General features: G+C 46.9%; 1 protein-coding gene across 3 annotated transcripts; it reads left to right on the top strand.

The window, feature by feature from the left end:
* Positions 1-94: 94 nt before the first annotated feature.
* On the top strand, positions 95-14,939 carry brat1 (BRCA1-associated ATM activator 1). Of its 3 annotated transcripts, none has more exons than XM_079279100.1 (12): positions 95-333; positions 975-1,123; positions 1,206-1,353; positions 1,462-1,885; positions 2,020-2,142; positions 2,295-2,386; positions 2,474-2,577; positions 2,668-2,887; positions 3,316-3,389; positions 4,314-4,398; positions 4,483-4,766; positions 13,837-14,939. In XM_079279100.1, the coding sequence occupies exons 1-12, from the start codon at positions 207-209 to the stop codon at positions 14,659-14,661; spliced, it is 2,655 nt and encodes an 884-aa protein (XP_079135226.1). In that variant the 5' UTR covers positions 95-206; the 3' UTR covers positions 14,662-14,939. The 3 variants fall into 3 exon arrangements, with proteins under 3 accessions (XP_079135226.1, XP_079135225.1, XP_079135227.1); XM_079279099.1 differs by having other exon boundaries at positions 2,017-2,142; XM_079279101.1 differs by having other exon boundaries at positions 150-349; positions 2,017-2,142.
* Positions 14,940-16,314: the final 1,375 nt, after the last annotated feature.

Genomic DNA, 16,314 nt, shown 5'->3' with positions numbered 1-16,314 from the left:
GTAACACCGGAACTAGTTCGACAGGGAAGGACGCGCTGCAAGGGGGGGAGTAGAGTTGTAAACGCTCACATTTACACTGAAAGAAGAGGGAAGCCACGCGCGATGGACGTTTAGCTAAACTATAAGCTATGTATGCTTCAGTGTGACTTTTAGCTGTAAAGTTATCAGTGTATCCACACACGTGCACACACACACACGTTAGCACCATGGATAGAGAGTGTGTTTCGCTGCTGCCCGGTGTGTGTGAGGTGCTGGCGGCCTCAGGGAGGTCTCTGCCCGATGACACCAGCCTGGAGAAACTGTTGGACTGGTTCTCAGGGCTCACCGAGGCTGGTTAGTACCGAACTTGGTGGGAAAGTTTCGTTATCTTATCCTTAGTCCTGCATGCTTCTCTTTCTGGTTTCCTCCCTCTCAAGGTGGAGCTTTCAGGTGCTTTACTTTTGCTATATGTTACACCCAGGTAACTGCAAGGACATAAGGCTGAGTCACTGTCTGGCATTTCATTTGTAGTCATTTATTTGATTACTCGTCTGGAAAATGTAACCACTAAAGCACAATATAATCCAAAATAGGACTGCAAGTAACAATAAAATAGGTTCACAGCCAAGTTCTAATACTGGGACAATAAGAGGAGATAAACGGGTATACAAAATAATAGAACATAATGAAAACAAATAGATGGAATGAATGAATGTCAGTCAGTAGGGAGTGGGTGAGTGAAAATGTGCCACATGGATGTGTGCTGTTATTATTTATCTTGACATAATACTTACATGGTGCATATTCCTAAATAAATGCATCTATTAGAGTGAAGCTGCTGTTTGAAGTCTGCCAAAGGCCTTTAAAGTGATACATAGAAAATGCACAAAGAGTGCGGAGAACAGGGATCTACCTTGAGTTATTCCAACCGAGGATGGCTAGATGGATGTTAGATCTGTGCCACTGTCTCATGTCCACCTTTTCTCCTCATGAAGGCGGATCTCTGCTGGAGGCCTGTCCATGTCTGCTTGAATTCACATCCACTGTGGTTCACAACACGGCTTCAGACCCCGGTGTCCTCTCCTTCACCCTCAGACTCACCGGCTTAATGGCTGCCACTGAGGACGGCTTCAAAAAGCTTCAGGTGGAGTTAATGACACCGTGTACTTTTTTTTTACCACAACTGTTAAAACAAATTCTGACTTTGGTGATGTTCCCGCCTGCAGGAACGCTCGGTTCTGAACCAGGTCTTCCGCCTTAAGCACTGGCAAGAAGCTGGACTCTGGGAGGATCCCTGTCTACGGATCGGCTGGATCCAGGGCTTACGGAGCATGCTGCAGCACCCAAAGGCTCTCGGTTTCTTTGTGCAATCAGGTGACTTTTCATGTGGGAAGTGAGACCATCTCTCCTAATATGTTGTATGTTATAAAAGAGGGAGGGAGCGAGGCAATATTTAATTCATATAATCTATTTTCCGCACAGATTTCATTGACCCGCTCCTTCAACTCCAGACAGACACGAGTCTGTTCGTTGCCTCAGCTGCCAATCAAATGCTCGCCCACATCCTGCTCTTCTTTCAGCCGGTCTCGTCTCTGGGATGTAACGGCGGAGATAAGAAAGAAGAAGAAGAAGACGACGACGGGAGGACGCATACCAGCGCAGAGTATACTGCTGCTGTCACGGCGATCTCAGAGTACCTCAAGGTGTCGCTGGTTCCCAAAAAATACACAAAGCTCCGGCAGAGTCTGCAGATCCTCAAACTGCTGGCCCTGCTCCTGGCCCAGGCCGGGCCTCCTCTCTGGGACAAGCTGCTCCACACAGTCGCGGACTCTCTGGAGGAGCTGGTGACGGCAGGCTGCAGTCAGCTCACGCTGCCTCTGATGGACGTCATTCTGGCTGCATGCAGGTAGACCGTCTCTCTCATATGAACACAAACACAGTAGTAGTAGTACTAGTGTAGAGCTGAATTGATCAAGTGAAACCCTTTTGTGTGTATGAGCGGATTCAGTGATAAACGGCGTCCCTGTCTGTCTGCAGCAGCTCCGGCGCTGATGGACGTGTCCCAGACCAACGCGTCGGCCGTCTTCTGTCGGCCATGTTGAACGTTAACAAACCCGCTGACCTCATTCATGCTGCCGCCGCTTTTCTTCGCCGAGGTCACCAGTAAGCATCAGTTCACAGCACGACTTCACGCTCGCATAGAGAATGTGTCTTCGGTACAACCTCAGCCTTCTGGCATCAAGTGGTTCAAGCAGTAGAAAACATGGATTCATTTACCCGTGGGTGCTGTTTTCTTCTCCTGTGTTTCTGAGCAGTGATATTGTCCACACAACCCGGGCCGTGAGAATACTTCTGCTACCCCTCCACATTGTAACTGGTCAAACTCTACTGGGCACAAACACCACTGGTAAAACACACAGATACACACAGAAATAAAGAATTATAAAGCATGTTTAGCACCTTTTTATAAGTTGATGTACTTTTGTTCCTGCAGCAGACGAGCATCAGTCTTCAGTGGTAGAGCAGCTGAAGTGTAAAACCTCCTGCATCTCCATCATCTGTGTCTGTCTGACCAACGCACCACGGATCACACTCTCGGTGAGGCTGCAAAGACAACCAGAGGAGCAGGACTGTATTCTTTATGTGCAGCGGACTAACCTCTCTCTCTCTCTCTCTCTGTCCTCCCAGCCTTCCAGCGTCCTCCCTTGTCCTCCAGATTTAATCATCACTGCAGTTCTGTCACTGTTAAGGATCTGCAGCGGCATCTCCTCCTCCTCCTCCTCCTCCTCCTCCTCCTCCTCCTCCTCCTCGTCCACCGGTTGCAGCGAGGTTTGCAGGAATGTAATCAGCAGTGGCAAAGTTCAGAAATGCGCCCTCGAGGCTCTGACGGCTCTCAACAGCAGCCCAGGTAACACTGTGTGTTTATGTGGGACGATGCTGACAGAAATAATGTTCTCTTTTCTTTTGCGAACCACTTTTACTTGAGCCTGAAGGAAAACTTAATTGGAAAGAACATGGCTGAACATGGCAATATAACATATGACAATATGACATTAAATTAAAACTACAATTTAATCAAACTCCTCAAATAATTATTGGAAACATGTCGCACAAAAATAAATAAGATCTTAAGTTATTTGCTAGGTACTAAGAGCCCCAATCTCTCTAAAAGTAATTATATCTAATAAAACAAAGTCAGATAAAATATCATCATGTACCGACACAAAAATAAACGCTGCCGTGTATGAACATTATGTGTGTGTGTGTGTGTGTGTGTGAAAAAGTGTTTTTCAGGTTGGAACATCGAGCATGTGTCCTCCATCTTGTGTGTTTCAGGAGCGGAGGAGAAGATCAGTGAAGTGTTCACGGTTCTGATGCAATATCTGGACAATCCTGATTCTGATCCCACTGTAAGTTGTGTGTTTCTGTTTTTATTTCAACTTTCAACCTCTGCTGGGGAGCAGTGACTTAGAAGAAGACACCATCACTCACCGACGATGTCTTAATCTTAAAGGGTATTTCAAAAATGAAATCTTGTAGCTTTAAGAGCAGGACGTAATATTTCAGGTAAATAACCTTTTATTGTAATTTTAAACATCTACTCTACACAATGTAAGCAGATGTTTCTTTTCCATACTGATGTGTACATGCTGTCATGTATAGAAGCAATGTATTTGAGAGTGGAACCGTAGTATCAGGGTTCAAAATAAGCACTATCCACCGGCCAAATGCTGCTAAAATATGCATGTTGCTGGTAGACAAACAAACAATGTTAATCTATTGAGTGTCTGGTACAATTTTTTACATTCACAAGACATTTGGCCAGTGGACAAAGGTGAGTAGTATGGCATATTTAGGAGCTATACCAAAGATTCACCGGTTCCAGCGTCTAAAATTTATGAATTAGTTGTTTTGCCTATTTTTATATTGAAAAAAAAATGTATATACCGGTAGCTTTTTTGTTTATTTTAGTTTTGGTCGGACAAAACGAGTACGTTGGGTTCTGAGAAATTGGTTCTTGTCTAACCATCCCATTCATCAAGAAATGAATCAGTTGGTTAATCGATGATTCAAATAAGTGTTAGTTGTGGACTTATATAAGTAATGCACACATGTGTACTCTATGTATGTGTCACCTCAGATTTTAACGTCTCAGTAAAGGACGGGTAGACGGGCGCGTATGCTTTGACTTTTTGACTGTTTGTGTGGTTACATGAGCGTCTCACCCACATTGACTCGTCCATATTTAAAGTCACAATGAGAGTCTATTCATGAGGGTTATAAACTTAAGCTGTCAGTCATTGTTGTTTCCATCATCTGTCTGTGTTTCTAAGGTACTCCACAAGTCCTTCCAGGCCGTAGTAAAATGGACGAGTGTGTCCACAGACCTGTCCTTTGCAACAGACCAGCTCCGACGGGGTAAAGTTCACCAGCAGCCTATGAACACTTGTGGCTATGACACACAGTAACGTGTCCCTGAAGGTAAATGTATGTGTATGTTAGACCTCGTGGAGATAGTGAAGAAGCGCGCGTGTGACATGCGCTGGGAGGTGAGAGACTCGACGGTGGAGTTTCTGGGACACCTGGCAGGTGTGCCTGTCTCCGTGTCAACAGCCGAGGAGGTGTGCGACGCGTCCCACGTGCTGCTGGGCGGCTGCTGTACCACTCCTCTCCTGAAGGAGGCGCTCCAGGATACGGAGAGCTACGTGAGAGCCAGCGCCGTCTCTGCACTGGCAAAGTCACTGGCACACGGCTGGCAGCAGGGGACAGCACTCAGTGAGGAGGAGGTAGGCAGACATTGTTTTACTTTTGAATCTGAAAAAAACAGAAGGTGTGTGTTGGGATCTAAAGGAGCGTGTTTGGGTTATCAGCATTTAAGAAACTGAATTCTTGACATCAATAGAATTATTGATGTATGTAACAATTATTAATGATTATTAATATAAACGGGGCACCACCCTGCGGACAGGGACCAATAACCAAACGATAAAACTAAGTCTCATAATTAGTAGTCACTCATAATGTCAATAGTCTGCGTATGACTATACATTCAGTGACAGTGAAGGGTTTTAAGTTCGAGCACCGGCTACTACATACAGTCTTATCAAATACATATGCACAAGTAATCACAGACGACTGCTCCTGAAAGTATAACAGAGTTTATTGAATCAAAATAATAGATGATCAGAATCAATTAATATTGCAACCAACAAACGTTATCATACAATTTTATATGCCTAAACTAAAGAATGAATAAAATGGATGAGAGTGTATGTCTGTGTGTGTGTGTGTGTGTGTGTGTGTGTGTGTGTGTGTGTGGGTCTGTGGGTGAAAAGGAGGGAGTCTTACAGCTACGCTAAAGACTACAAAGATGGCGGCATCGAGTGACGCTGGCCAAAGGGGAGGGGCCTTAAGAACTACAGCTAAAAACTACAAAGATGGCGGAGTCGAGGGACCCGGACAAAATGGCAGTTAGGCTGCTGTATGTACTCACGTATGCCTGGGCAGCACGTGATGTGAGGCGCTCGTTTGAACGAGGTTCCCCCAGGAGTAGAACTAGGAGCTATGTGTATGTGCGTGTTTCGTGAAAGGAGGAAAGAGAAAAAAAGGTCATGAATCAGACTTCTGCGCGCGGTGCGCGTTGTAGTGAGCCTGAGTTGGCTGGCTCTATCACGCATAAATATACCGCTGTCGTCTTGAGAACTGCCGGTAACTTATGCCGTGATAAACCACGCACCTCAGCTCGCTCACCGAGTCGAGTTAATGAAAAAAGAACTTCCACACGGAGTGGAAGACAATGAATGAAAGTAATCAAATAAATCCAAGCAAACAGTCACAGTTAATACACGAATACAGCGGAGCTTCTCTCGTCCGCGAGGAGTTGCGTAATATCTCGATATCACGCGACAGTAATTTAAACACACAAAAACACGGGAATATCAACATATAAATGAATGGCCTGAATTAAACTTAAGTTAATTTAAGCTAAGCTATGCCCAAATGCCAAGAATCTTACTTGTAGATGCTTCGTTGCAACGTGGAAGTGTTTGTGGCAAAGCTGTCCGTTTTCCTCGTCGGGAAGGGGGACAGGGGGGAGCTTGCGGGTCGGCGCGGCTTTGCAGCGGGCGCTGTGTGTCGCGCGGCGGTGAGCTGGCGCGGCTTCGGTCCGTTAGCGTGGCTCTGGAGCAAACGCAGGTCCGGTCTGTACTCGCTGCAGGGAGAACAGTTAACTTCGGCTGAGACGACGTGTCTGCGCGTCTTGCCGGGAATCCTCGGTCACGAGAGGAGCGAGGCTTCGTCGGGCTCCTCTGTGCCGGTTTGTGCACAAAATAAAAAGAAAGGCGGAGAACGGATCGCTGATGCGGGTTCGTCTCGCGGGCTGGTGGAGCCGTACTCAAAGTGGAACACTGTCGTTTCGTCCAGCAAAACGGCTCGTGACCTGTCAGGGTTTGATGAGGGTTTGAGGGGCTTCCTCGTGGCTTTCTGTGGCCTGGACGGGGGTGTCCGAGCGAAGAGAGCGTGGTGTGCTTCCTAACTCAACCGAGGTCGAAGGGGGAAAGCCGGATTCTCTGTGGCCTGGACAGGGGGGGGGTCCGGGCGAGGAGAGCGGTGTGTGCCTCCTAACTCAACCGAGGTCGAAGGGGGAAAGCTATGAGGTGGGGGCAGCAGAGAGTTTTATAGAACAGAGGCTGAACCACAGGGGTCCTGGGGTCTCTTGGCTCTCGGCCAATGAGATTGCCGCGGTTACCATGGTTATTTGGGGGGGGGGGAATTCACACCTGAGTGTGAAATCCCTTTGCTCTCCTCAAACTACAAGTCAGGATGAGACCTTTGCTTGAAAAAGTTAAGGCCTGATTGTCTTTGTCCACAGCACATGTTGAAGCCATTTATCAGACCCCAACATCCCCCCTTTGTTCTGAAGAGCGAGATGTTGGCTTCGGTCTTTAGAGCAAACCAAGGGCTGGCATGTGCATCCATGTGGTGGGGAAACCTGAAGAGGTGAGACAGTCCAAGTGTTCCTGAGACCAAAAGCAGTGGTTAAAACAGGCAGTGTTCATTGTTCATAGAGTTCAAGGTTCATAGTGGTCAAGTTCATGGTGTTCAAGTTCAGAGTTCATTGGCATCTGGGCAGATGACTAAGGTGGCATCTGGGCAGATGACTTTAACTACTTCTACCTACATCTACTATCATACACAATTCAAATCATAGGTGAGCAAAACATTATTCCCAAATAATTAAATCGCTATTATGATGTTGTGATATTCTAGCATTGTGGCACAGTGTCAAAGAAAGTAACAACCCAAATAAACAAAACAAAACACAAAAGAGAGAGAAGGAAAGAATAGAAAGACAAGAGGCAGGTGAGGGGCAAACAGTGGTTACTGGTTCACCTCCTAGACAGGACTGGAGTCCGTCGGCGGAGCAGTCGTAGGTTGGCTACGTGGTGTTATGAATAGGAGGGAATCCAGTTAGTCTGTCGCTTCTGGATCTATTAGTACATGATATGTGCGTCTACCTCTCTCTGATCGGTAGATTTAGAGCGAGTCCTGTGTCTAAGTTTTAGAATCTATCGATATTGGAGTTGCGTTGCCAAGACTATAGGCCAGAGGTACCTGTGAGGGTTGCATAACAGTAGTGGTAGCAGATTTACAGATTTCGTTAGCACGGCTAGTGTGACTAGCTAGGCTGGTCTCTCGCTGCTCCAGCTGTTGACAGCTGAGCCTTCTCGGATGAGGTCCTGGATTAAATCTGACTGCTACGGCAGAGGTTATGTCTTCTTTGGTTACTTCTGGTAGAGTCTATAAAGCATGCAAAGAGTTGTTCATGAGAGTGGAGAATCAGTTTACAGTCACAATGGTTTGTCAGGTCATGCAACTGTTCTGGTTGAAGTAGGCTGTGTTAGCGGTTAGTGCATGTCTACAGGGTGAGTTGAAACATGCAGTTAAACGTTAGTAGTCAATAGTAAGCCGCCATTCTGCCGGTTGGTTTCGGCACTGGCGAGATTAGAGTGTACTTCCTGTGAAGTACATCTCTCTAAGTTTCTGTTTTCAGAGATCCACCCCCCTCGCGCTGTTCAAGCGGCGAGGGCGGATATCCCCAAGTTACCGTCAGCACTCAGGGAAATGTCGCGAACAGTTTCACTCTGGAGTGTGTCATGGCGGGCTGGTGATATCTCCCTCCCCCCACCCTCCTAATTAGAGATGGAGACAGGTCCGGCGCACAGGTCAAGTTCAGTTACCTACGGCACTGGCGACTTGACAGGCCCGGCCGATGACTCGGCTGAAAGAAGGCGGTGGCTTCGTTGAACAAGCTGGAGGTGGCTCATGCTGACAGAGCAGGAGAAGAAGGCTTAGTTGACGAAAGATCTTACGAGCTAGGGTGCTCGAAAGGCCTCTAAGGTTGTGGCACCCTAGAGGTGTATGCGAAAAGGTGGGGGAACACATGAGGCTCGTTTCTGACCCGGAGTCGGGTAGAGCAAGAGTGTTATGACCCCCCAGTAGGACTGAAGAATATGTATAGATTTATACATAACGGGCATTGCCTTTGCGAACAAGGTCGCCCAAGAAGGTTGAAGAACGAGGTGCGAAATGGGAGTGGTCGTTTCCGGAAGTGTGCTGAGTTCTCTTCCCCCCCCCTACCACGTCGACTTGGCAGCAGGGGGAAAGGTCACTTTGCTTAGTCAGGTGAGCTGCGAGTCAGCGTGACCTGATGTGTTGCCCTTGAGGGCGTCTTCCACCCCCCTGGTTCCGTTGGTCTTTCGACCGCCAGGGTCGTTTGTTCCTCGGGGGTGACCAGGGCTCGCTAGGCCAAGTCCTCTCGTCGTCTTCCGACGCTAGGTCGGAGTCGCTCGACTGTTGGATGCCTAAGACTATGGCGGTGTCTTCGTACCGATTTGTCGGCCGTCCGCGTGTCTTCCATGCAAGTTGCGCATATTTCCTAATCTCTGGCATGGTGAGGTTACTCTTTCTGCAGTGCATAGTAACATCGTATCTCACGTTGTCGTGGAGATTGTGCAGGAATAGCGACTTGAAGGCATGGTCTTCTAGACCTGGGGCGTTACGTCCTTGGAAGTACGCAGATCTCAAGCGGCTGAAGTAGTCTCTCGGAGACTCTAGCCTTTCCGGGGGAATGGCAAAGGTGCCGAGGGTGGCAGAAGCTGGGTCGGTGTACAGGGAGTACTCCTCCCTAAGGGCGTGACAAAGGGATGAATAGCAGTCGCGGATGCTCGGCTGGAGCGTTTCCACGAAAGTGTGGACGCTTCGCGCAGTGGTTTTCCACACTAGCTTTAGCTTTTCGCGCGATGAGGGGCGCGATAGGTCGAGGAGGCAGCGATCGATCTCCCTTAGGTAGTCATCGATGCTCGAGTCGTGATTATCGGGATTGAAGCGCCCTACGTCTTTTACCAGAGACTCAATCTGTCGAGTACGCAGGCCTCCAAGGTTGATGGGGCCTGGGCCATCCGAGTCGTCTGAGTCTCCATACTCGCGATGGTGGTAACGACTATCATCCTCCCTCCCTGAGGGGGATGGGGTCAGTTCTTGTTGTGCGCGTGAACCGCGTGGAGGATTGCGTTCGCCTGAGGTGGTTTTGAAGCCACCTGGGCCGTCTAGGACCTGGTGTTGGTCCTCTCTCCTCCTGGTTGGGGAAAGCGTTTTCAAGAAATGCAAGGTGGTTCGGGTCTCGGGGAATGAGGGAGCCGAGACCAAGAAATGACTGGGCTGAAAGGCTCGATAGGGGGTAGCAGTACCTACCGGGGTTGCTGGAACACCTTGAAGCGCTTTCAATTTGTCATCACTCTCTGATGCTTTAGAGAGTTCTAGGTTGACCTCTCTGAGGTCACTGCGCAGGCTACTATTTTCTGACTGTAGGGCTCTACAGTCACGTGACAACTCCTGAACCTCTGTTCGGAGTGTCCAGATCTCGCGTTGCTGCTCGTCGCTCTGTGCCCGGGTTCGGGCAGCTTGCAGCTGCATTTTCTGATGGTAGATGAGCAGTATTTCGCCGATTACGTTCTGAATCAGGCGCTCTCTGTTACCTGCTGGGTTATTTACATAAGCCACCAGCTGCTCTAATTGCTCGTCGCATAGGACAGCAGTGTATTTTGCAAAGTACTCTCTTTCCTTTGCTGTGAGTCCGAGGACATCAGCCACCGCATCTCGTAGTGCGGTGTCTTCTGGAGCTACAGCTCCAGGAATGGGGGATTTCTCGTTGCTCATTCTCTCTAATGAGCACGACTCCCAGTAGTTGTTAATTCCCTAGTGTTAGAACGGAAACTGTTAGTGTTTACGGTTCTCAGTGAAATGTCTAGTTCTGTAACTTAGGATTTCTACTGTTAGATGTTATTTACTGTTAGTGTTACGGTTCATGCAGGCGCACAGTGAAATGTCTAGCTCTGTGACTTACGTTTCTACTGTTGCTGCTCTGAGGTATCACTACTGCTTTGCAGCCAGAGGTGCGAAAATGCTAATGTGGTTTAGCACTTTGGGCCTGTGACAGCTGTGTGTAACTTCTTTGAGGGATTTAAGACAGCAAGCAAGGTATTACAAATAAACGATCAAATCTACTACACAGCTGGCTGTTAGTTTTAAGAAATGAAACAAATAATTAAACCTGGAAACGAAATAAAATTTCGAGAAGGGAATTAAAGATTAAGATTAAAAATCAAAATTTAAAATCAAAAATTTAATTACAATAAGACAAGATTTTGAAGATCAAAGCCTACCTATTTTGGGAAATAAGTTTCAGGAATTTGGATCATTCAAAAGAAGAAAAAAAAATAATTTTTCGGAAAAAATATTTTTTGGAAAATTAATTATTCAAAAATAATTATGGATTAATGTGCATATATACTGTAACAAAACTGGAATAACGTACCCTCACACGTGGCACCATTATGTTGGGATCTAAAGGAGCGTGTTTGGGTTATCAGCATTTAAGAAACTGAATTCTTGACATCAATAGAATTATTGATGTATGTAACAATTATTAATGATTATTAATATAAACGGGGCACCACCCTGCGGACAGGGACCAATAACCAAACGATAAAACTAAGTCTCATAATTAGTAGTCACTCATAATGTCAATAGTCTGCGTATGACTATACATTCAGTGACAGTGAAGGGTTTTAAGTTCGAGCACCGGCTACTACATACAGTCTTATCAAATACATATGCACAAGTAATCACAGACGACTGCTCCTGAAAGTATAACAGAGTTTATTGAATCAAAATAATAGATGATCAGAATCAATTAATATTGCAACCAACAAACGTTATCATACAATTTTATATGCCTAAACTAAAGAATGAATAAAATGGATGAGAGTGTATGTCTGTGTGTGTGTGTGTGTGTGTGTGTGTGTGTGTGTGTGTGTGGGTCTGTGGGTGAAAAGGAGGGAGTCTTACAGCTACGCTAAAGACTACAAAGATGGCGGCATCGAGTGACGCTGGCCAAAGGGGAGGGGCCTTAAGAACTACAGCTAAAAACTACAAAGATGGCGGAGTCGAGGGACCCGGACAAAATGGCAGTTAGGCTGCTGTATGTACTCACGTATGCCTGGGCAGCACGTGATGTGAGGCGCTCGTTTGAACGAGGTTCCCCCAGGAGTAGAACTAGGAGCTATGTGTATGTGCGTGTTTCGTGAAAGGAGGAAAGAGAAAAAAAGGTCATGAATCAGACTTCTGCGCGCGGTGCGCGTTGTAGTGAGCCTGAGTTGGCTGGCTCTATCACGCATAAATATACCGCTGTCGTCTTGAGAACTGCCGGTAACTTATGCCGTGATAAACCACGCACCTCAGCTCGCTCACCGAGTCGAGTTAATGAAAAAAGAACTTCCACACGGAGTGGAAGACAATGAATGAAAGTAATCAAATAAATCCAAGCAAACAGTCACAGTTAATACACGAATACAGCGGAGCTTCTCTCGTCCGCGAGGAGTTGCGTAATATCTCGATATCACGCGACAGTAATTTAAACACACAAAAACACGGGAATATCAACATATAAATGAATGGCCTGAATTAAACTTAAGTTAATTTAAGCTAAGCTATGCCCAAATGCCAAGAATCTTACTTGTAGATGCTTCGTTGCAACGTGGAAGTGTTTGTGGCAAAGCTGTCCGTTTTCCTCGTCGGGAAGGGGGACAGGGGGGAGCTTGCGGGTCGGCGCGGCTTTGCAGCGGGCGCTGTGTGTCGCGCGGCGGTGAGCTGGCGCGGCTTCGGTCCGTTAGCGTGGCTCTGGAGCAAACGCAGGTCCGGTCTGTACTCGCTGCAGGGAGAACAGTTAACTTCGGCTGAGACGACGTGTCTGCGCGTCTTGCCGGGAATCCTCGGTCACGAGAGGAGCGAGGCTTCGTCGGGCTCCTCTGTGCCGGTTTGTGCACAAAATAAAAAGAAAGGCGGAGAACGGATCGCTGATGCGGGTTCGTCTCGCGGGCTGGTGGAGCCGTACTCAAAGTGGAACACTGTCGTTTCGTCCAGCAAAACGGCTCGTGACCTGTCAGGGTTTGATGAGGGTTTGAGGGGCTTCCTCGTGGCTTTCTGTGGCCTGGACGGGGGTGTCCGAGCGAAGAGAGCGTGGTGTGCTTCCTAACTCAACCGAGGTCGAAGGGGGAAAGCCGGATTCTCTGTGGCCTGGACAGGGGGGGGGTCCGGGCGAGGAGAGCGGTGTGTGCCTCCTAACTCAACCGAGGTCGAAGGGGGAAAGCTATGAGGTGGGGGCAGCAGAGAGTTTTATAGAACAGAGGCTGAACCACAGGGGTCCTGGGGTCTCTTGGCTCTCGGCCAATGAGATTGCCGCGGTTACCATGGTTATTTGGGGGGGGGGGAATTCACACCTGAGTGTGAAATCCCTTTGCTCTCCTCAAACTACAAGTCAGGATGAGACCTTTGCTTGAAAAAGTTAAGGCCTGATTGTCTTTGTCCACAGCACATGTTGAAGCCATTTATCAGACCCCAACAGTGTGAGAAGACAGTATCAGATGTCAGTTATCGTGGATTTTTGGATAATTTAACAGAAGCTGCTGCTTTCTTTGGACGAAGACGAGTTCGGACCACGTTACAGTATTTAATATGTTTTGGTTGAGTCCAGCTTTCCACACGTACTGGGTTGTCGTACATTATATTTGTCGTGGTATTTCTAATCTGCGTCCACACTTCAGGAAACTTGGTGGAGAGGTAGACACGGTCCAAATCGTGGCTTCATTTCACAAAGAAAGATGATGACAAGTGTTACTTGTCATTTCTGTAAAATTATTGTCATTTGTTTTAACCCATTCAAATGTTATTAGACAGACATAGTACTATGTGTTCAGTCTCGGATGTTAAAACAGCCGCGTTGATGCTGAAAACCTGGGTAGATTTAAATTGATCAGGAATCAACAAGGGAATCGGTCCGATAAGCAGAATTGATAATGGCATATCAATAAAATCCTATCAATTACCACCCCTACGTGAGCCTCTGGCCACCTGTTTTATCTTGTATTTGGCAAGTTTCTCATACTTTACATTAACCTGTGTACATCCCGATCACAAACAATTAATAAGCAATCAATTGGTGGCAGAATATTTTCTAACCTTCCCCGATCAGAGAGGGAAGAGGGAAGACTTCGCTCTTACAGTTAAATTGTATAATTGTTTGACCGTATATTTGTGTATTTGTATTTTTTGATTTTTCAATTTTCCAACGTTATTATTTTCTCTTTATTATTTTGTATATGTACAGTCAAAATAAACCTACTAACCCGTGTTGTTGTTCAGGGCCTCTAAAGATAAAGAGAGAAATACAAACTGGAGGAACAATGTGTTTAGAAGTGAACTTGACTTTTATTGATGAACCTCTGTTTTTACTTCCAGACTGAAATAGTGAGCCGGCTGCTTGAGATCCTCTCCCAGGACACAGAGGGATTCCCCAGGAGGGCTGTCGTACAATACTTCATCTCCTGGTTCTCTTCGCGCTCCTCGTCTGCATCGCCACCCGCCTCCTCCGCCTCGCTCCTGAAGCAGTGCGTGCGCTCCGTCCTCTCACAGGGCAGCGCCGATCTGGACTGGGAGGTGAAAGTTCACACGCTGGAGCTGGCCGAGCTGGTGCTGGACGAAGCCTTTTCAGGCCACCGGGGTTACAGGAAGGGTTCAGACGCACCTCGTGCCCCGCAGCACCCGTATGGTGTCGTCTCTGAACAGACCTACACTCTTCACACGCGCACAGAGGGTGCGGAGTCGGCGTTGGCCGGCGTGGTCAAGCTGGGAGTCATCTCGGCGCTGTTGAGCGGTCTGGTTGACTGCGACAGACCTGTGGGTCTGAAGGCCTGTCGACTGCTGGTGACACTCAGAGACACAGTCTGCCCAGATGCTGCTGCTGCCGTGGCGACGGTGTCATGTGAACTGCCTGGCTCGGGCTGGGGGCAGGAGATCAGAAAGACACTGGGGATGAAGAGGAGTGACATCGCAGCAGAGAGAGGTATCGGAGGAGCAAACGAGGGAGGTGACGGTGGGAGTGTGAGTGTGTGTGAGGCGTTGAGGTCTCTGGGTCTGGACGAGAGGCTGGACGTCCTCGCTCAAAGCAGCGACCACATCCACAACTCCCCCCTCTCTCTGCTGCAGGACATACTGACCACGAGTGCCGCTCGCACTCATCCAGACACACAGCCGGGGCAAGAGGTCATAGTGGACTGCTACTGACACACATACACACACACACTCGGCCTTATGGTGGTTTGTTATCAGTGATGAACAACGCAGTCTCAACTCAGGGTACTTTTGTGATATTTTAGCTACTTAAGTAAAAGAGGAGTCTTCCTGATTTTTATGTGTACTGTTGCTACAGAGACCTGAGATCAATTTCAATGTTTCACTTTGTGATTTTTGACTTCACAAAAATTGATGCGATGAACAGTTTATTCTCCTTTTGTCTGCTGTCAATATTCAATATTGTAAATTCATTAAATACCAAGCAGGAAGTTGCTGATATTTGTTGGTTTTTTCATGTTGTAATGCGTCTCTATTGCTTTTTGAAAGATACATTGATTGAATGCAGTTGCACTCTTCTTTACCTCCAGCAGAGGTCAGTCACAACTCACCGATAAGAGTTCTGCACAGGCCTAAAACTGAGACCTCACAAGCCGACCGGTGTCATGCTGCCAAGATACAGAGCCAAATCTAAATGTTTGCTTTATTTCATCCATTACTCTCCATTAGGGCACCAGGCTGATTTCCTTCGGCCTCACTCGCCAACACTTTCTCAGATCAGCATGTCTTAAGTGGTGAAATGTAACTAAGTACATTTACACAAGTGTTACTTGAGTATTTGTATTTTATGCTACTTTATACGGCTACTCAACATTTTAGAGATATTGTACTTTTTACTTTACTACATTTATTTGATAACTTTAGTTCCTCGTTGAATGACAGATTGAGATAATTCTTTAATTTTTTTTACAGTTTTTTGGGGGACACTTTGCCGTAGGTGTGTATAGAGGAACGGGCCGTGGGTCAGATTCAAACCAGCCTTGGTCCGTGTTCTACCAGGTGAGCTACCGGGGAGCCACCAGATTCAGATTATTAATACAAAATATACTCAACAAAGAAATGATGATGTATTATTATCGGCTACTGATAAGCAGCCACTACTGCCTCTAAATTTGTGTTGACATATTTTTTATCATTCACCAGTTCTTGAATCAGACTTTTTCCTATTCAGTTGCCCTCAAGACATAATCCATTACTCTTATGGAGAACCGTTTATTATCTTTTTATAATGCAATTTAAATTCCAGAAGTCCAGTTATCTTAGCTAACTGCTGTAGTTGGTGAGAAACATTGTTTCATACATAGGCCTCATCATGTCAGCTGATAACTCATGTGTGAATCAGCTGGAAGCACTTGGTTGACCTTTACAAAGACTTGTTATAATCTTAAACACTTGAGGGCATCACACTTTATTTGAGGTTATTTTCAGTCCTTCCCCGCCTCTCTTGTCTCTGATTTCCCTCATGGAAATGCTCCGTTAAAGCCCCAGAGTTTAAAGTGAGTAGGTAGGCATCGGAGATGGAGATAGAGAGATGGAGAGGGTGGTCATCACCTCCACGTGTTCATCCACTATACTCAGTCATATGGAGGAACAGGGGGACACACGCGCTGAGAAAACTCTCATTAACTCATGAGCAGGATGTTAGCGACTGCCCACACACACACACACACACACACACACACACACACACACTGATTATCTCATCCTGTAAAAGAGTGTCATCGCCCTGCAGGGCTCTAATCGCACAGCTGTATTCAGTGTCTTCATTCATGAGGTGAATCTGTTTTCCGTGGCCGACTGATCAGG

This window comes from Melanostigma gelatinosum, assembly GCF_949748355.1.
Source record: "Melanostigma gelatinosum genome assembly, chromosome: 11".
Classification (NCBI taxonomy): Eukaryota; Metazoa; Chordata; class Actinopteri; order Perciformes; family Zoarcidae; genus Melanostigma; species Melanostigma gelatinosum.
This window is presented reverse-complemented; position numbering and strand designations above follow the sequence as displayed.

Coding starts and splice junctions, on each gene's coding strand:
- brat1 (XM_079279099.1), top strand. CDS start 207: ATGGATAGAGAGTGTGTTTCGCTGCTGCCCGGTGTGTGTGAGGTGCTG. Junction 1,124..1,205: donor ACGGCTTCAAAAAGCTTCAG/GTGGAGTTAATG, acceptor TCCCGCCTGCAG/GAACGCTCGGTTCTGAACCA. Junction 4,399..4,482: donor AACAGACCAGCTCCGACGGG/GTAAAGTTCACC, acceptor TGTGTATGTTAG/ACCTCGTGGAGATAGTGAAG.